We start from the raw sequence: 21,168 nt of genomic DNA, 5'->3' as shown, positions 1-21,168 counted from the left end.
GGAGTTATTCATATATTTGAAAAGGTGTTTGAACATGTTTCCCAAGGGTGGGGGGGAACTGCTCCTTTCCAGCTCCTCCCAAAAGGCAACTGCCTAGTCACACAGCAGATGATTATAAAAGGTACAATATAACATATCTTTTTTTCTGTAAAACCTATTTTTTATACATTTTTTATATGCTAAAAATGGGTCTCCTGGTGACAGGTTCTCTTTAATAATGCCATTATTGGCATTCTGAATCATTTTAGTAATTAAGTATATAAGTTAAATTACATTACCTTGCTCCATGCCAGCAGCATTTGTTGGGGATAGGCATCTGCAGCCCATGTGTCCCTTTGTCTCCTCATGCATTCTACCTGTTCTCCACCGGTAGAGTACACATATCAGAAAGTTGGGAGTGGGAAGGGAGCTGCTTGTGTGGAGGAAGGAGACTGACACAGGCACATGCAGGCTGAAATTGCCTCCCCCACCCCTGGGACTCACCACAAGCTGCTGACAGGGAGCCAAGTAATGTGAAACTTATAAACTTATATAACTTATAAACTTATATAACTACTGAAATGATTAATAAAAGCTAAGCTTTAAATTATTTTATGTGACAGGTTCATAGAGCAATGTCAGCCTGTACTTCATATTGCAGAGTACAGGCAGTCCCCAGGTTACGTAGATAGGTTCTGTAGGTTTGTTCTTAAGTTGAATTTGTATTTAAGTGGGAACTGTATACTTTATAATTGTAACCCCAGACAGATTTTTTTTTGGTCTCTGTGACAATTGGATTTTAAAAATGTTGGATTGTCATAATAATCAGGATTAACAATAAATCTTAACTGCAAACACATTTGATAACTGTTATAGCTGTTTATAGTAGCCTAGGGCTAAAGTACAGTAAATTAATTTATTTGTAACTAGGGGTCATCTGTAAGTCGGGTGTTCTTAATTAGGGGACCGCCTGTATTATTATTGTAAATAATACTGTGGTGAGAGAGATATGTTACTTGCATCTGCCCCAAGAGTTCTGTGTCTCTCTCCACTCTTTCATTTACTGTAGGCAGATCTTGGCAATAAAGTAAGCAGTTTAGCAGAAAAGAAAGGATTGATAAGACTAGATTGAGACATTTTCCTCTGATAAGATATATTACAAAGTTTTGTACATTAACCTGAATTATGCTTTGACAAAGCATATTTGAAATGACAACTACTCTTTAAGAACGACCTAACTACAAATTCAATGGCAATACCAAAATACAGAATTATCAGTAATACAATTTTACAATACAATCAAATTATTTTGACTTTTCATGCTACAATTTACAGTTTATTTTAGTAAAATATTGTCTCTTATGTCAGGGTATAACCAGGGGGTTAATTTCTGCTGAGCCCAAAGCAGATTAATATTAATCCTATAACAAATGATAGAGGCCACAAAGGAAATCTCGTCATTTGACCGCTCCAGAACGCTGCACTGAGAAGCTCATTCATAGGCCTCGGTTTTGTTAAACTCTTATTCTTGTGTTATAAAACTGCACACAAGAAAATCCTTGACCGAGCCACTAATCTCTGGCCAAGAACAAACCAATAACAAGAACTCCTAATTATGGCTTAGACCTGCTTTAATGGATGCTATATTTGAGTCCTACGGAGGAGCAAGAAGTAAAATGGGGGCTTTCTAGGAGGAGTAACATACTCTGCTGTGAATGCTCTGTGTGCAGATTACATCCCAGCAAGCATCTTGAATCTAATTGTGTCTGCTCCGCTTTAACAATCAAAGCTGCCTGACAAGTGAAAAGACGATGGGCGCTTTTGTAGAAAAAGAAAGTCGATAAATATTCACCTTCCATAAGTTACAGAAACTTGGCAAAGTTACAAAGTGTGTGAAGCCCCTTGTATCACGCCTGCAGAATGACCTATACAGTGTGAAGGAGACTTGATGCTTTGGATGTTATCTACAATAAGTTGCTTGTCGTGAAGCTTCTACAGCAAAACTGGTTTTCTGACACATTTTGGTCTGTTTAGATGTCGATAAGGAGATTTGTGAAGGAATGTTTTTTTTTTTCTTTTTTTTTGCCAGGCCTTTGGACAAAGAGGTCTTTGATGGCCTGCACAAGTTGCTAGGCAATTACTGAAAGCTCATGATAAAACTTCACCCAGTTGTTCAGAAGTGCTCATGTCTTTATGCTTGCTGCACTATTGTAACTGTCTTGTGTAATCAACATTCCCACTCGAGCCGCAGCTCTAATAAAGCTCGAAACCAACAGACCGTAATGTAAATCCTCTGCTGAAGCAGATATTCACATCTTCAACTGTATTTTATTGACATTTATGTTTTCTTTCCTGGCAGGCCAGTAGTGTGGGTTTTTGGATGTGACACCAACTAACACAACAAACCTACAAGATGCCTTCAGCTCATTAATAAGAGACAATAAGACAATTCAAGGTGGATTAAAGAGGTTGTTTTTTTTTACAGGGAGTTTGTAAAATCTGTACGGTAAGGTCAGCATAAAGATCATCAACAGTTAATAATTTTTAAAAAATGTCTCAAAATGTGACATTGATCATGAGTACTTCTAGATTATTTTATGAATTCTTATTCTCCGCTAAGCCTGACACCTAGAAAAGAAATTTATAATTAGCAGCATGCAGTGTGGGGATAAGATGTTCGGAGCTCTGGGCTGCTAGTTATGGACGCCCCAGCACCTTTCTCTCCCATACTGGGAGAAGGAGGTGAAGTATCGCGAGGGCCATCGATTCACACCTCTCGCGTGACATCACCTCCCTCTCCCATGCTCTCAGCATGGTGGGGCGTGCATAATTAGCAGCATTAGCAGCATTAATTCCGGACATATCCCTGTGCTCAATTCTGCTAATTATAACTTTTTTTTCCTGGCATTTCTTTTTGCCGGGATCAACATCAGGTGAAGCAGAGGTGAGTATTTGTAGGTTTTTTTAAAAGGTTGGTTTCCTTTAAATACTGTCACTACGGAGTGCAATTTGTTACACAGAAAACAAGCCCTCACACAACTCTTTAAAAGGAAAATAAAAAGTCATAGTTTTTTGAAAGGAGGGGAGTGAAAAATGGAAATGGAAAAAAAGGAAACGTGCCTGGTTGTTAGGGGGTTAATTAAACATTTTTTTCCTTTATAAAATTTGCCAATAATTGACTATAAGTGTGAAAAAATAAACTTTTTTGTCATTTTTCTGATAAAAGTTTTTTTTAATAAGTAGTAACTTTTACCAAAATATGTTACAAATATGTACAGCATTATTCCATCACTCTTTCCCAGGTTCAACTACAGGTGTTGAGGGTGAATGTACTTCTGCAAAGTGAAAGTCTTTGTGTGACACAAGGATGCCATAACAACAGATTGCCGCTCCTGGATAAAGTCACGGGAAGCAACAATCTCAGCCAAAATGGCGGCATCCACATGCCGGGGGCTTTTTAAGGCCGGCGGAGAACGACATTCGCGGGTGATACCAGTGGGTGTTTGCTGCAATATACTGCAAGTACTACGTCACACGTCGGTAAGGGGTTAGTAAAGCACAGTTAATATCATTAAAGCAATCCCGCGTTTTCTTTCTACTTCATCATAAAAGTAATATAAAAGTTTTTCAAAAGATACATAACTTGTTGACTGAACTGTTACAAGTAAAATTACTTTTTAAAGGTTGATGAAGATAGGAGATGAAGGTCGTATTCCTAGAGAGTCAGTAAAAAAATGTAATTAAATAGTTTTTTCTCCAATGTTTTTGAACATGCTTTTACAGGCGGTCCCCTACTTAAGGACACCCGACTTACAGACAACCCATAGTTACAGACGGACCCCTCTGCCCACTGTGACCTTTGGTGAAGCTCTCTGGATGCTTTACTATAGTCCCAGACTGCAATGATCAGCTGTAAGATGTCTGTAATGAAGCTTTATTGATAATTCTTGGTCCAATTACACCAAAAATTTTGAAACTCCAATTGTCACTGGGGCAAAAGAAAAAAAATTGTCTAGAACTTCCATTATAAAATATACAGTTTCGACTTAAATACAAATTCAACTTAAGAACAAACCTCCAGACCCTATCTTGTATGTAACCCGGGGACTGCCTGTATTTTAGAATGATTCACATCTCTCATGGTAAGGCATGAGCAGTACTGAGAAAATGGCCACTGAAATGGTCTGAGCACCATTCCACTATTCTGGAATAGTGTGGATGGATGGAATATAGCATTCAGTCAGTCTGAGCCTTTTATTATCAACGGACTCAACATATTTACATGTTTTCATTAATACCCATGTGAGTAAAAAATTCAGATAGGTTCAGTATAAACAATTCAAGTTAGTTTCGATATGTCTAAGGGTTATAGAATGACAGAACTTTACAGCAAAAAGTTGTTGCCTTCTCCATTGAGAGTTGTTCAAATGCTATGTGGTCATAATACTTGTATGTTCTCCAGGGTGGACAAGAGGGGGGAAGCTATGTTGCTTGAGCTGTAAACTGTAGTTTTCCCAGCAACTTGCAGCAACCAATGTACAAGAAACCTCACCGTCTGCAACAGGAGTTGTGAGCCAGGTATGTGACCTGGAGCCACTATACTTGGAAGGAGATAAGCTATTTTTTCTAACAATTGATTCCCTTCAATATAATAATTTTTGTTGGTAACAGTTCTTTCTATCTACAAACATACAACATACCTGCCCATCCTGCTAAACAGCGACAGTACCCCGTGGCGGGGTGACAACCATCAGCATGACTGCAGTCACAGCGTTCAGTGCAATTCATTCCATAGGTGCCATCCTTCAAAAAATACAATATGTACAATTATAGAAATGTACAAATTACACTGGATTTTCTTGTGATATTTCCAATTTGTAACTGTTGGCATGTAACATAAATGTGCTTCCACTTATCCTCTAGATATCAAAATAACCAATGTTGAAGTAATGTGGTCTCTAGAATATAACAACCCATTATTTCTATTCTTCCTTCTTCTCTAATTATCACAAGATTCAATAAATACAGTCTGGCAACATTTTGTCATTCCAGCTTTTAAGACACTTCATAATTCAGTCTCTGAGGGACTCAACAATGGAGAAGTAGTTATTGTGAAGGGTTGATATATATATATATTATTAATTATTGTCAGTGCTAAGTGCTTTGCTCCATTAGAGTCTACTATTTGCAGGATTTATTTTACCTGTTACAAATTTCAATTTATTTACATAAAAATTTTTGGGGTGAAAATGTATAGGTAACTTATATTTTGAAAGAATGAAAATACAAAGACTTCTTTTTACCTGGCATGGAAGTTCACAGTTTACCCCCCTCCATCCAGGTGAGCAGGTACATGTTCCAATCAATGCATTACATGCTCCACCATTTTGACACTGGCAAGTAAAATTACATCCCAAGCCCCAAGATCCTCTGGGGCAGTTAATAGAACAGTCCACTCCATACCAACCTGAGAAGAAAGAATTGTCATATCTAAATATCTTACATACAAAATGCTTGGATAACCTCCATATTTATAATTTGTACTGATTATTCTTTGCTATCTTTATGATTTTAGGTCTGAGTATGAGTTTTGTTTTTGGGTACTCCTGTTTGCTACTTTCTGGAAACACATTGAAAAGTCAAGAAGCTTCCGACTTCCAACAGTCTAAAAGAATATAGGTCAACTAAATCAGCAGACTCAAGTAAAGAAGGCAAAATATTGTAAGAAATGTCTATGTACTTGAAGTGAATGTGAGTGGACAAATGGTGAAATGACATTTTTTTTACTATTAGATATAGATGTATAGAATTGTGAAGTTTTAGAACTTTACTGTTTCTACATAATTCTGTTTTCTGGATGCTGCAATTCTTTAATCAACACCAATTATTCAGTCTGTTAAGACAAGACACACATTTTGGTATTCAGTGACCTTTTAGAAAATGTCAAGCAATCTTACCTGCTTTACATGTGCATGAACCATCGACTGGGGAGCATACAGCATTATTCTTACACATACATATGGAAGAGCAGTTACTCCCATGTGTACCCGCTGGACAAGCTATGGAGCAATCCCCACCCTAGAACAGCAAAGTTTTATGAGATCATTAACAACATCATTTCATGACACACAGGGAGTTGTTAGAAGTCTATTAACACTAATACAAGCATAAAACACTTAAAGCCTAAATTGCTCAAGTCCCTAGAACAATCTTGCTTTCATACAATGACTGAAGAACATGCCTTTTGTGCCATTCAGCCTTATGTTATACACAGTGGCCTTTATGGCAATAATGTTACCACTAAAACAAAGATCTTCTATCGTGAGAGCTGATATCCCGATATTCAACTCCATTCACAGGCAGTCCCCAGGTTACGTACAAGATAGGTTCTGCAGGTTTGTTCTTAAGTTGAATTTGTATGTAAGTCAGAACTGTATACTTTATAATTGTAACCCCCGCCAAACTTTTTTTGGCCTATGTGACAATTGGCTTTTAAAAATGTTGGGTTGTCATAAGAACCAGGATTATCAATAAGGCTTCATTGCAGACACCTTTGATAACTGTTATAGCTGTTTAGTGTAGCCTGGGGCTAAAGTACAGTAAATTCCCAACATCCAGAGGTCCGTATGTAACTAGAGGTCGTCTGTAAGTCGGTTGTTCTTAAGTAGGGGACTGCCTGTATTCGCTTTGGAAGAATTGTTCCTAATGGCAGCTAGCTATTACTGTCATTCATCCCAGAGTGGGGGATGGGTAAGGAGAAATTTTAAAAAATAAAAAAAAATTTTTTTTATGAGAAATCTGTGTTTCAGAATGCTAGAGGGCTATAAATCGAATTTCGGATGATTGGTCTTTATATATTCCAATAATCCATATGCAGTTCAGGGTAAAACAGCTGCTTATCTGCAAGTCCATGCAAGTCCTGACAGTGAGGAACTTAGAAAGCCTGCTGTAACATTACCATTATTATGAGCTGACACAGATGTCATCTATAGGTTTCACTAACATTAAACTCCATCGTAATGACACCCTAATTAATTATATCCTCAAGTATACAGACAACATGTCTACCACAATAATGGGGTGTAGCCTAGAATTATTGGGTTTATAAATAAAAAAAAAGCTACTGTGGCGATAAAGAATGTAGATGTGAAGAAATGTGGAAAAGGGGCCAGTGTATGCTATACTACATTGTCACATTATATACCTGAATCATACTCTTGTAACTGTGCATAATACATTGTGGCCTCAATAAAGAATTTTTCAAAAAAAAAAAAAAAGAATGTAGATAAAGTACTTTGTAACTGTACCACAATTCGGAGTCCTCTTATTCAGTGTTTTATGAATCACATAAGTAACACCCTATAGTCATTTACATCTCACAGAATCCAGGCTGAAAACATACGAGAGCAGGAAATAGAGCAGCTTAAATCTTGATTTACCGTAAAACCCGGAGCACAGATGCATTTTCCAGTCACGCTATCACAGTCTGCCCCATTTTGGCAGCTGCAGATCTGCTGACAGGATTCGCCATAGAAGCCCGGAGAGCAAGTCTCATTGCAGTAGAGTCCAGACCAGCCTGGCTTACAGGAACATTCTCCAGACATGGGATGACAGCTGAGAAGACAGGATGAAAGAGACAAGTCAACAAATGAAGCTGAGGCTGAATTTGACACCAAGGGCACAGTATACTCATTTTCCCCAACTCTGTTTTAGGACAAAAGTGGGGAGGAAACAGAACAGACACTCTTACGGCATTGACATACTGTAGTCTCTTTTTAAAATATAATTCCACAAACAAAAGGTTGTAATCTATTTATTAAGTAATAAGCTGATTTCAATCACAAACAAGACAAGAAAAGTAATTAAAAACATTGCCACACACAATATAAAATAGTTTAATGGGGTTGGCCGAGACCTTAAATAAAATCATATGTGGCCAAAGGGGCTGCTTAAATAAACATTTCCTTACCTCCGTGGTTGCTCCTGGCATCCCATGCTGCTGGCTCTCTGGTCCGTGCCCCTGATTGCTTACAGGGAAGGGCAGGGAAGCTGCATTGAGTTCAGCTTTCGGCCAGCCAAGGTAGCCAGCCACGTCCACCTGTCCCTTTTCCCAACACTGTATCATGCGCTGAAATATGGGGACGGGTGGGCATGGATGGCCACAGCTTCCATGCCCCTGTAAACATACAGGGGCATGGACCGGAGTGACTACAGCCCGAGACAACGGCCACATACGATTTTTTTAAGGGGTTGTCAGAGACCTTAATAATGCCCCCATAACCTCATCCATGACACTGGCCACAACAACTGTGGCGTGTTTGGATTTTCTCTGAACTCTTCTTAAGCAGGAGGAATCTTCAACCATAATGACACAGTACACCTCATTATAGGGCTGCTAAGCCTACGACTGTCCGTACACATGAGATAACCTGCTAATCCTTCTAACCCCCAATTCTCCCTGACCAAGCTTATATGCATTCTTATTAGAGGGAAGAGTTTCAGTACTTGCCGACACCCCACAGCACATTTTATTTTCCCTGAATTAAAAGTTAATCCAAGTGTCCGAACTTCTAATATGATAGGGGATAAAATTCTGATTGGTTGAGGCCTATTTGTTAATAATCCCACCAATCAGAAGACTTGTGCTTCGCCGTTTCTTCAGAGCCTCTCTATTCACTGTCTATGGGTCTAAGTACAGCTCTCAGCCATCTCTTGCAGTGTATATAGAATGATTTCAGCTTCAGGATGAATGCTTGAGCTGCTGCCTCATTTATTCTGGGAAGTTGGAATGATTTTGTGACAGTGGGTGTTAAAGTAGTCAGATTAAGATGTGGCAATTTATCCTGTGACTACATTACATTTTATAGGGATGTAGTTAATATTGCCCCCATAACCTTATCCATGACACTGGCCACAACAACTGTGGCATGTTTTATAGGGATGTAGTGACTGGGGCATTTCTTTGGGTAGCTTGTGGTAATTGTATTATGTACATATGGATATTGCTACTACTATTTAAAGATGTAAGTATGGTTTTAGTTAATAATTGTTACAAAACTCACTTCTAATGATGAGCAGACCCGAGAAAGTTTGGGCTCAGTCAAAAGTTTGGGTCTGAGTTTGGGGACCTGAAACCGTTAAGTTTGGTACGGACCTGAACTTAGCAGTTCGGGTCCACTCAACACTTCTCACTTCCCATTGAATTAAATTCATGGGTCACTGTGAACATTCAATGATGAGGATTAAGTAGTAGTATTTTTGCACTAATGAGTTTATCTTCTGTTGAGCACATGGCAAGGAAACAAATTTCTGCAGTGACCTTTGCTTTTACAGGCTCCAGCCATACATCCATTACCTGGCTAGGAGGCCATCTGTCTCTACCTGAAACAGCAGCCCCATAGAGACTCCTCAAACGGCAGCTGCTGCTACATAACAAACTGACATGGTCAGCTGTGTAGTAAGAAGCGGCTAACACATGAAGTACAATAGGACACTTGTGCCCCCTTCTCTGGGCCAATCCTCCCACTCACTATAAGGGCAGGTCTAAGAACCAAATCAAATGTCTTGTCAAAGTACAGATTGTTTTATGAGGATCCTCAGACTGTGAGTCTCCTTTGGGCCTCTGTGGAATTAACATGCTGAATGGGAGGTAAAGTAATGAAAAGTGAATGACATGAGTGATTACACAGAGTAAGCAGTTATAGTCCCTTGATATAAGTTTTTTTTTTTTTTTTTACAGAGAATGCTCTGTATTGTGACCTATAAATATGTACAGGGGAAAAGGTAGTCAGCCACCAATTGTGCAAGTTCCCCCACTTAAAAAGATGAGAGGCCTGTAATTGGCATTATAGGTAGATCAACTATGAGAGACAAAATGAGAAAACAAATCCAGAAAATCACATTGTCTGATTTTTAAAGAATTGATCTGCAAATCATGCTGGAAAATAAGTACAGTATATATTGAGTACAAAAAATGTGCTGAAAAAAAAACAAACTCCGCTTATACCCGGGTCTAAAAAAATGTTTTGTACTCACCTTTATGACACCCCCCCAGAGGTGTCATATACTGGAGGACATGGGCTGGCCCCAAAACATCACTGCTTTAGTGGATATGAGCCAATATACCAGCAACAAAGAATATATAAAAAGTATTGAGATTAACTTTTGTAATTGACCAAATACTTATTTTCCACCATAATTTGCAAATAAATTCTTAAAAAATCAGACAATGTGATTTTGTAGATTTGTTTTCTCAGTTTGTCTCATGTCAATTACAGGTTTCATTTATCTTATTTAAGTGGGAAAATTTGAACAATTGGTGGATTACTAAATACTTTTTCCCCACTTTATATAAATATCTGTACAAGCCAAATCAAAGATTCTATTGTATGTACCAGATCTTACACAAAACATACATGAGCAAACTGGGAATGACCAGCAGGATTAGTGGAAGTCTCTTTTTCTAGATTTGTTCATATTCACGTGATTTTTTTTTACATAGCTGGACTTTGGTGTTTGCTCAATTTTGCTTTAATCGTGGTTAACATTTTCAACAGTTGGTCACTATGTGCAGTTTCCCTGTGGAGTGTGCAGAGGGCACCAGAGCCATCAAAACTGGCGCATGGTCTTTATTAAAGGGGTATTCCAGGAATATGAACGTCTGACACAAAAACCCATGATAATATATAAATAAATGAATACACCAATACTCAATGTAATTAGCTGCAAAACAGAGCTTAAATAGTTTGATTTTATGATTTACAAAATTTATGGCCTCTCTAAAGTAGGTGAAGTTATCACTAAGATGGCCGCCACAGGAACCTACAGGTCCCATGATCCTTTAGTTCTCAGTAACTCCTCCTCCCTTTTGTGCTCTGCTCCCAGTGATGATGTAACAGGTTTTCTTGCTCTGTTACCATAGTAATGATGTGTAACTGCCATTACCAAAACATTGGCGTTACTGGATGCACTGCAACCAACCAACTACAGCCAAACGTAGTGGTGATCACAAGACCTGCCCAGGCAGGTGCAGGACATGTGATGTGGACATGTGACCAGCGGCCATTTTGTGTCCTGTGTCTGCTCTGCAACGGAGCGCCTGGAGGAAATTTACGGACTGATTAAAGGGCCAGTAACATTTTAATTCTTCATTACAGTCAATGTCACCAGCATTTTCTGCTAAGGGGAGCAAAATTTTGAATAACAACTAATTACACATTAGCTTATATTTTGAGTACCCATTTGTATAAGAATTATGCTGATTCCTGGAATACCCCTTTAATCCAGCGCCCCCTGCATTGCTCTGGAAGTTTGCACCATTTTTTTTGGTGCACTTTGTTCATGCTGCAGAATTGTGGCTCACACACAATTATGGTGCACGACTAAGCTCTAACATGTCCCTTTAGGTGCACATTTTTCTGTCTTGTTGGACACAGTGCAGCCGCGACACAAAACTGGCGCAGACACTTTATAAATACATATACAAGCAGTTTATACGTTCTTGCTTTTCAGTGCAAACTCAGACAGAAAACTGGCGCAAACACTTTAATAAATGTGAATCATTGTGACTATAATTGTGACATCTAATGACAGCTTAGGCGTCACTGCTATGGTGGAACCTTATGATCACTTGGATCGACATCCAATTCTATGTCAATGGATACATTGAGGATATATACACAGTAAGACCTGACATTGTATAATAACACACCAAAAAATTGCAATAATCATACAAAATAATTAAAGCAGTGGGGAACTAAGAAACTTATTTTGAACCCAATTTCCTGACAGTCTTTATCCCATCTTGTGATACAGATATGATGCTTAATCATACCAGGAAGAGGGGCAATGCTTATTTTGTGGTAAGTTTGGTTTGGCATGAGTAATGACCAGGCATCCCAGTCTTTTCACATTGTTTCTGAGCCAGACCTGCTTGGGGGTATGTGTCTGGAATGAGTAGTCAAAATAATTTCTATCCAAGATGAGCCAGCAAAGCATTAACTATTGTCTTAACGCTGATTAATCACAGCACATAAAGTCAATAGATGAGATTGCTTTCCCTAATGGGGACTGTTGATTTTGCTATTTTCTTCTTCTACCATCCAGTAAGATCCAGGAATTGCTGAATACACTGTATATTAAATAAACTAATGTGAGTCCAGTTCATTATAGGAAGAGAGACATTTCATCTTTACAGCAGTCTTTCCCAGAATGTTACACTCCCAATTACACAAAATTCTTTACTAGCCAAAACATTCATTTATTGTAGGCGACTCAATATACTAATATGATAATATACACTACTGGGTTTATCCAAAAATTCAGTTCCCAGTTTGGGAGATACTCTCAAAATAAAGTGCTCTTCCCTTCAGATACTAATTATTTTCTGAAATTCTATTTTTACACTTAGAACATTAGGAGCAATTATTCTGGATTTGGATTGTTAAATCATATAAAATCATAATTTCAATATACAAAAATAAATATTTGTCATGGGTTTATTCCTTTATTACAGATTAATTTTGGGATACCATGTCCGAATGTTTGTGGTTTAGAAAAATAACTTTTATTCTGACAAGAGTAAACTGAATACAGTGCATGTATACATCCATAGTTACAATATTGGCACATAAATGAAAGCTCAGCTGAGCTTGGTGATTCCTTTGAGACCAACTGACTATATTATTATTATCTAAGGAGGCCTCCTGACTCTTAGCAACAGATGATGTTGGTCCGAAAGCATGATCCTGGTAACATGCCCTATTCCATGTTTCCCAGGAGAAAAGCTGTCTCTTAAAATGTGTGCCAATGACATAAGACCCCCATAAACATTAGCAACAAGGCTCCAAACTCCAATTTATGATTTTAGGAGAAAAGTAGGATTGGGGATATTGTTCTACCTAGAGATATTTTTCAGACTATAAGGCTCACCAGATTATAAGGCGCACCATCAATAAATGCCTGCTTAAAAGTCTAGGTTCATATATAAGGCGCACTGGATTATTAGGCGCACCTGATTATAAGGTTGAATGACCAGCAGGTGGCACAGTTCAAGGCAGCTATTGTCTGTAAGTACGGTTCATATATAAGGCGCACTGGACTCTAAGGCGCATCTTTGATTTCTGAGAAATTTTTTGTGCGCCTTATAGTCTGAAAAATATGGTAAGTTGCCTTCAGAGCTGTCTGACAAGATTGTTATCAGTCTATCAGTCTTCTGTGACATGCTTATCTCTTTCCATTGAGAGGACAGAATGAAACCAACCATGTGTATATAGGGGGACTTAGGGTATACCAGGAATAGCTTTCCTCCAAATTAGCATTGGACCAAGGACCATTGAATTTGTCTAGTCACCTTAACATTCCCGGTATGTATAATGATAGGAGCACTATAATGCAGTATACAGAGGTCTAGGTAACCATCTCTGATTTTGTAATACAACAAGAAAGCAAGGGATCCGTTACCTTTGTGTGTTCTTTCCGTGACATGGACACTTTTTATCACACTTCATCCCATAGAGCCCCTCTGAGCACAGAGTCTTCTCACAGTGTCTCCCGGTATACCCTGGCTCACATAGGCAGGCACCACTGATGTGGTAACATTTTCCTCCATTACGACATTGGCAGGTCTCAGCACAGTTCATTCCATACATGCCAAAGGGGCATTCCTCCTGGCATCTAAACACATTTGGAAACAAATATAATTTATTAGGATTAGCAATTTGATTAAAGTTATTCAATACTAAACAGTAGTAACAGGCATGCAAAAATATTTTTTAGCCCACAAAATATTCTTTTGTGGGCTTTATTTAAAATTGTAAACTTAATTTAATCCACATATCTACTGAATACAGGCAGTCCCCAGGTTACAAGATAGGGTCCACAGGTTTGTTCTTAAGTTGAATTTGTATGTAAGTCGAAACTGTATATTTTATAATTGTAATTCAAAAAATGTTTTTGTCCCAGTGACAATTGGAGTTTTAAAATTTTTTGCTGTAATTGAACCAAGGATTATCAATAAAGCTTCATTACAGACTGATAATTGCAGTCTTTGACTATAGTAAAGCATTCAGAGAGCTTCACCAGAGGTTACAGTAGTCAAAGAGGTCCGTCTTTAACTAGGGGTCATCTGTAAGTCGAGTGTCCTTAAGTAGGGGACCTGTAAAATAAATGGCCTCCGATTCTATTTATTCTGCATTCTACAAATCTACGAGGCAGTTCTGCAATTACTTTGTAACTTTTTCTCACCGTTCTCCAGTATATCCAGGGCTGCAATGACATTGGCCTGTAGCAGAGACACATGTACCGCCATTGTGACACTGGCACTCCTGACTACAATTTCTACCATAGCGACCCTCAGGGCAAGGCTGACCACAGACTGTGCCCTAAATTAAAACAGAAGGTAATCATGCAGCGTCAAAAGATGATCAACACACTGTGACGGCAGATAATTAAAATAAGCACCTGACCCATCAATTACAGACAAATGCCCCAAGCACAAAAAGTACAAACTCTTACACTTCATATGGTTGGAACCATGAATTGTGGTGCACAATTCTGTCTTAATGCAAAGGATGAAACTTATTAATGCTAACATTTATTTTTAATAAATGTTAACATTCTAGAAGTTATGCAAGCATTATATTGATATAATTTTACTTTACTTTGCTTTCCAACCTGAATATTCAAGGCCATCGATATCAGACAAGTGGGGTGCCAATCCCAAGCACCTCAGCTGATCAGTTTCTTGAGAAAGTTGTAGGTACAATGGACCTAACTCTACACTGTGTAGCGACTGGGAAAGGTACGGCAAGCTCATTCATATTCCATAGTCAAACAGCTGATAAGTAAGACCACCACATATCTAATATTGATGACCTATCCTAAGCCATAGAATACACCGGTATGTGGCCATGGATTTAAATGTAACATCTAGTCTATGTTGCTCTATTTCTGTGATAGTTACGCAAGTAATTGAGCCGGTTGTTCTGGACCTGGCCTGATACAAGCTGCATCACCCATGTCCTCCTCTGACCTCTGGTAAACACCCCCCCCCCCTACATGCCTCCTGCATACACCTCTGCTAAGCTGCAGCACACAAAGAGGTGTGAGTGATATGTGCAGGGGAGCTGCAAGAGGACAGGGGAGGAAGGGGGTGTTGTAGCCTGACTCAGGACATCTCAGGAACACCCAGTTGACTCAATTCACAGGATTACACTGCAGAGTGGGGGGTTCATTCTATAATTCACAGGAGCCACAGACTCATTTCAAAATCATTATGCACAGAAACTCACTACAGTATATGAGGTAGGAACTTTAGTTTGGGGGGCTAGATGTGCCTGACAGGTTCCCTTTAAATCTATTGTGACTGGCCAGCTATATATCTACTGACTGTAAGATATCTGACACAGGGTGTTCCTGATGTGCCAAGATAGGTACATCCTAAGGACTGTATCTAGATTTGTACTGCCACTAAGGATGACTGACAAAATTGGTGTGCTGTAAACTCATGTAATCTGTTTATTTGTTCAGATATGTTCGATGGCTCCTCGGGACTTTTTGTTTAAGGCTCAAGTCTACGGCTACATTCACACGTTCGTTGAGGGATGTATATACGGCCATAAGCTTGCGGTTGTATATACTAGCCTATGTTATGCTGATTTCAAAAATGCCTTTTCCACGTTCTGAATCTTTTTAATAGTTTATAAAAATTTTATTCACATTATCTGGCTCTCTGACAGCAATGTGTGGTTAGTCCTGGGGTAGAGGGGGAGGGAGCTGCATGAATGTGGGGGAGATGAGGACTCACACAGACACACACTGGCTGCAGATGCCTCCCCCCACCCCAACTTCCTCTGATGAAATCACCACATACTGCTGGCAAGAAGCCAGGTAATGTGAATGAAATATATGTAAATACTGCAATGATTCATAATGATGACAAAGGCATTTATTAAAATCAGCATAGGCTATTGGAACTTGTCACAGCTAAAAGTGACATTCCCAGTGACAGGTTTGCTTTAAATGTCTCCATGGTTCATGCAAAGGCTTCTTTATAGTGAGTGATCTATATATATATAAATATATATATATATATATATATATATATATATATATATATATAGTGTAATCAGTATATCTTGTATAGCTATAACACATCCAGACAATATATTTATGTACAAAAAATTAGTGAACGGAAAGGTCTCAAGTAAATAAATAAATACATCACCTTAGATTTAGCTTTTAAATGTAATTATCAGTCTCACATCATATTATAATGGACTCACACTCCTCCAGGCAATAAAGGGATTAAGAAAGCATTCTCTTTCATTGTGTCTCTTAATTAATTACTTTTTTTAACCAAAGGTCATTCAGCATGATAGCAAAAAGGGTTATTGACTGAATTAGTTAATTATTTTTCATTGATTGCGTTGCATAGTAAAAGCTGGCCACATCTAACTAGAGTAATGAGTTTAGGAGACATACCATCCATCCCGCAGGGCAACTACATTCTCCTGTGACGTGGTGGCAAACGCCACCATTTTGACATGGACATCTTTCCTCGCATTGAGGCCCATGTTTACCGGGTGGACAGAGGTCTTCACAGCTAAAAGGGTGTAAAAAATGCACTTAAATAGACTGCATTAAGGATTTATACATAGATTAACATGACTACTTTCTTCTAAAAACAGTACAACATCTGTAAGTTTGGTCTAGTATCACAACCAAGCTTCGTAGAATTGATAATAGCTTAAGATAAAAAAAAAAAAACTAATTTAACTAAAGCACACCTGTTTTACATATTATACAAATAACATTACAAATTCTATTAACTTTTTATGTTTTAGATTTACCAATCACTATTATTACGTGTTTAGTATGAACATTTAATAATAAAGAGCAACATTAAAAGTAATGAACACTTGGATTTTATATCCTCCTATGTAAATCCAGTTAGACAGGAATTAACTCTTGATACCAAAGTGTCTCCAAATAACATAAGATAATTAAAGGGTCTGTCTTGTAGAACAAAAAAAATCATAGCTTACTGCCAAATGAACACTTTTCTCATATAATGTAATAAAAACACATGGTTTTCTGCCTTTTCTTTAGTGAGAAAATGTATCTCTCAAACTGCAAGAAATGCTCCTCCTCCCTTCTGTGGGGGACAGTCCCCTTTCAGCACTCTCACTGCTCCTCATATGCCTATGAATATTACAGGTGATTATTATCATCCGAAACTGACCAAATAAACCATTACCAGTATGTTGTCAAGCAGCTGAGCAGCTTCTAGATGATGTTTCTTTCATGACCCAATGTGGTGGCATCATCCAGAAAATGAACTTTAAAGTGAGATATAAGTTAGATGAGGAGGGGAGTTTTTCACCAACTCTCCCTTCCTCTGAACACCTCTTCCCATGTCATTAATATCATGCACTGGACTTTAGTAGATCTTATCAATGATGTCCCTTTAGGCCCCTTCCACACTAGCGAGTGTGATGCGATGAACTCGCATCACACTCGCAACGCAAGCTGCCGGGAACGCACGGCCCGAACGCTGCGCCGCGGGAGTGAACTCAGCATGTCAGTTCACTCCCGCGGTGCAGCGTTCGGGCCGTGCGTTCCCGGCAGCTTGCGTTGCGAGTGTGATGCGAGTTCATCGCATCACACTCGCTAGTGTGGAAGGGGCCTTACACAGGACCATCAATTACAGTAAAAGGGACGTTCTAAGGCAGGGAAAGCTTGGCTTCAGTGGTAAACCTTCCACCTCCTTGACTTCATAAAACCAATTTACATCTCACTCCAAAGTTGATTTTGCCACCACACCCGAAAATGAAAGAAACATCATCTAGAAGCTGCTCAGCTGCTTTACAACACACCGCTAGTGGTTTACTAGGCCAATTTCTGATGACAGGTTCCCTTTAAAACATGTCACCGATTTTTTAGCTTTGTATAATTTTTATCAAAAGTAGAAATAATAAATCGTGTTGGAAAGCCATTAGCAAACTTGTCATTGAAAGAGGATTTTCTTAGCCTCAAAGCCACAGTAGCAATCTTTATTATCACATGAATACAACAGCAGAATATGTAACTATATAACTATATATTTTCATCTTTCCAATACCAGTATTTTATGCCTGTATTGATGAAGACTGACATTGAGGCACTATGTATGTCCCCAATGTTCATCTTTTACAGATACTTACAAGGCTCCAGTGTAACCAGGGGGACATCTGCACTCCCCAGTTACATGATCACACGTTGCTCCATTCTGGCATTGGCATTTTTGGTGGCAATCATTTCCATATGTCCCCTGGTCACATCTTTCTTCACAACGCCAGCCCTTGAATCCAGCAGCACAGTGACACGCTCCAGTAATCGGGTTGCAAAGCGCTCCATTTTTGCACTGGCACCTGCTGCTACAGTGTGGCCCCCAATGATCGGCATCACAAGCTGCCAAAAAGTAGGTAAAATTATAACTAACATCTACATAGAAAACTAACACTGACATCTGTTTATAATCAAGAAGCTAGGTTTGAAACATGGTTTGAATTATGTATAAAAACTTTGACATTAAACATTATACAGTGGATACAAATAGTCTTTGAGTTACAGGACAGAATCCTACAGTGAAAAAAAACACCTGACAAATGACCAATGTGTTGAAGAACGAGAATAATACTGAAACTTCACATGTTCTCCATCTTTCAGCAGTGTAAATGAGTGGATGGCACAAAGCATTAGATCAGTGGAGTCTAGGCACATATGTCATTTTATGGATCTGGTTCCTGCTCAGCCAACATTGCACGCACCACCCAACCAAGGAAAAGATTACTCTAATGTCCTGGAATGTCAACTCGAGATCCTAATTGTTCCAGGATATGGTGATGAAAGCATGAGTAGTAGAAGAAATGCAATGATCTGGTGAGCTACTTAAGGATATCATTTTAGCTGATCTCAGCTACTGTACGTTTTACTGAAAATGTGTATACTTTTTAAATCACAGTCATCAGTATTTTCATAGTTTTACAGTAGATAAAATAAAAGATGCAAGTCCATCAAATCAGTCATAGGGGGACATGTATCATTATTTCTGCTAGTCAAATTGTCTCATTTTTGTGTCGTTATTTGCGACTTTTCACTGCGACTTTTGCTGTCGTTTTTCAAGTACGCCTTGGCTGCACCCTGTGCAGTGTGCCATATGTATCTTTGTTTTCCAGATGTTCCGTGCGATTTTTCACTTATGTATCACTTTTTTTTGCTTATTTTTGCGACTTTTCAGGCGCAAATCTGCCCCTGGTCCAGGGCAGGTGCAAAGGAAGGTTTTTTTTCATGGACCCTGTTTTAACATGTAAATTGGAATTATTTCACATGCTTTAAATGTTTACAATTTTGCACAGTAACCTGTTTTTTGAAAATTCAGATATTTTTGCATTTACATTTTTTTAAAAATAAATTTGTTACTTCTGAGGGTGCAGTCACACATCGCACTTAACGCATGCGTTTAAAAAAGTATGGCACCAGCTGAGATTTGCCTAATTAAACAGTTGTTAACACTTGCATTAACACATGAGTTAACATTGTGTTAACAAATACATGTGTTAACATGATGTTAACATATGTGTTAACAATGCTTTAACTGTTGAGTTTTATAAATGCAAGTGTTAACAGCTGTTGAATTAGCCAAATCTTTCTTCAGCTGTTGCAAAGCGTTTTTAAACGTGTGCGTTAAACGCGATGTGTGACTGCACCCTCAGGGTGAGGTCACACGTACCGCTTTAATAGCATTTTGAAACCTATTACAACAGATGAGGAGAGGTGAAAATATGGAAAATTGATGTTTGATTTGTAAGTCTCCAAACGTCCTAATAAATTAATGTTAAAAAAACCAACAAAAGCCAACATAGGACAAATGTTAATTAGTAACTAATATGAGCTGCTAGACTAACTGTATGATAAGCATGATAAGCATAACTTTTAGATATCAAAAAACGGCACATTTTTCAAATTCTTCACCAAATTAAAATTTTTTAAATAAATAAATGCAAATCATATCAGCCAATATATACCACTAACGTGACGTACAACATGGGCAATCTAAAGAATTCTTTAACTTAATATAACTAACTTAAGTTATTATAACTAATATACCTATCACTTAATATAGTGACAGATAGCACATTTGAAAAATTTATGAAATGCTGGATAATTCTTCATAAATATCTGTGATCACGATTGCATGTTGTGTGTTGTTCTTATGTTATTCTAAATAGAATTTCATGAATACATTGATGACTAGGTGATACTAAGTGTGAGTGTATACAGTACCTTTACATTCTACACTGTAAGGCTACATTCACACGAACGTATGTGGGACATATATACGGCCGAGGTATATATGGCGTATATACGCCCCCCATACATTGCAATGACCTCATGGCACCATACAGGAGCGGTAAGGTGCTGCACGCATGTGGCACTGTACCGCTCCTTACCCCGTAGAAAGTTAGGATATGTCCTATCTTTCAACGGAATACAGCGCCGGTCTCTATGTTAGGCTATGGAGAGGGGCGGGGGTGAGTAGCACACTCCCCCTCCTCCTCCTCTCCCCGGCACTACCGTGTACCCGCTGTGCTACAGTATGGCAGGCAACGGTAGTGTGAATGTAGTCTAAGACTGTGCAAGGACATGTCCCTTGTACGGTAATATCCAGTTTTCAATGTATTTATACATTTCTAGTATAAAAAAGAAATAAAAATACTGTAGGCATGACACACATTGATATGATGTAAGAACTCCTGCAGGTTCTAGTTATGCAGTTTGTGTTCCTTTGGCTCAGGACCACACGCAGGTGTATGTTCTGAAGAGAGCTGAGGCATCTTTCTGCCTCTCTGAAGCTGGGGGTTTGTCACATGTGCCATTTGAAATTGTGAATGGCCGAACCAATCAGCTCCTAGTACAGTGTCCAATCATTTCATATATTCTATTTCCTCCCTTATGCATGCTCCTATTAGTCAAGTCTTCTGGCTCTTTGTCATACCTTACCTCTACCCATCTTTTCTGTGATTTGTTTATTTGGTGATTTGCTTGTTCCTTTTGACTATTCTAATGCCTTACAATTTTGTACCTCACTACCATATTGGTTTGGACTTAGTTTGCTTGACTTTGCTTTTCGTCTATCTTATCTCTTCT

General features: G+C 38.5%; 1 protein-coding gene across 2 annotated transcripts in view; it reads right to left on the bottom strand.

Annotated features, from left to right (window-relative positions):
• Positions 1–21,168, bottom strand: part of MEGF10 (multiple EGF like domains 10) — a 73,632-nt gene that overhangs the window by 13,576 nt on the left and 38,888 nt on the right. For both annotated transcript variants that reach the window (XM_072141654.1, XM_072141643.1), the window contains exons 6-13: positions 18,183–18,429; positions 16,462–16,582; positions 14,224–14,360; positions 13,441–13,653; positions 7,419–7,593; positions 5,937–6,057; positions 5,283–5,446; positions 4,680–4,782 (exon numbers count right to left, since the gene is read on the bottom strand). In XM_072141654.1, the coding sequence (XP_071997755.1) occupies positions 4,680–4,782; positions 5,283–5,446; positions 5,937–6,057; positions 7,419–7,593; positions 13,441–13,653; positions 14,224–14,360; positions 16,462–16,582; positions 18,183–18,429 (1,281 nt within the window). The remainder of the gene's footprint in view (positions 1–4,679; positions 4,783–5,282; positions 5,447–5,936; positions 6,058–7,418; positions 7,594–13,440; positions 13,654–14,223; positions 14,361–16,461; positions 16,583–18,182; positions 18,430–21,168) is intronic.

Source organism: Engystomops pustulosus, chromosome 1 (assembly GCF_040894005.1).
Source record: "Engystomops pustulosus chromosome 1, aEngPut4.maternal, whole genome shotgun sequence".
Lineage (NCBI taxonomy): Eukaryota > Metazoa > Chordata > Amphibia > Anura > Leptodactylidae > Engystomops > Engystomops pustulosus.
The sequence above is the reverse complement of the archived record's forward strand: the minus strand, read 5'-3'. Positions and strand labels throughout refer to the sequence as shown.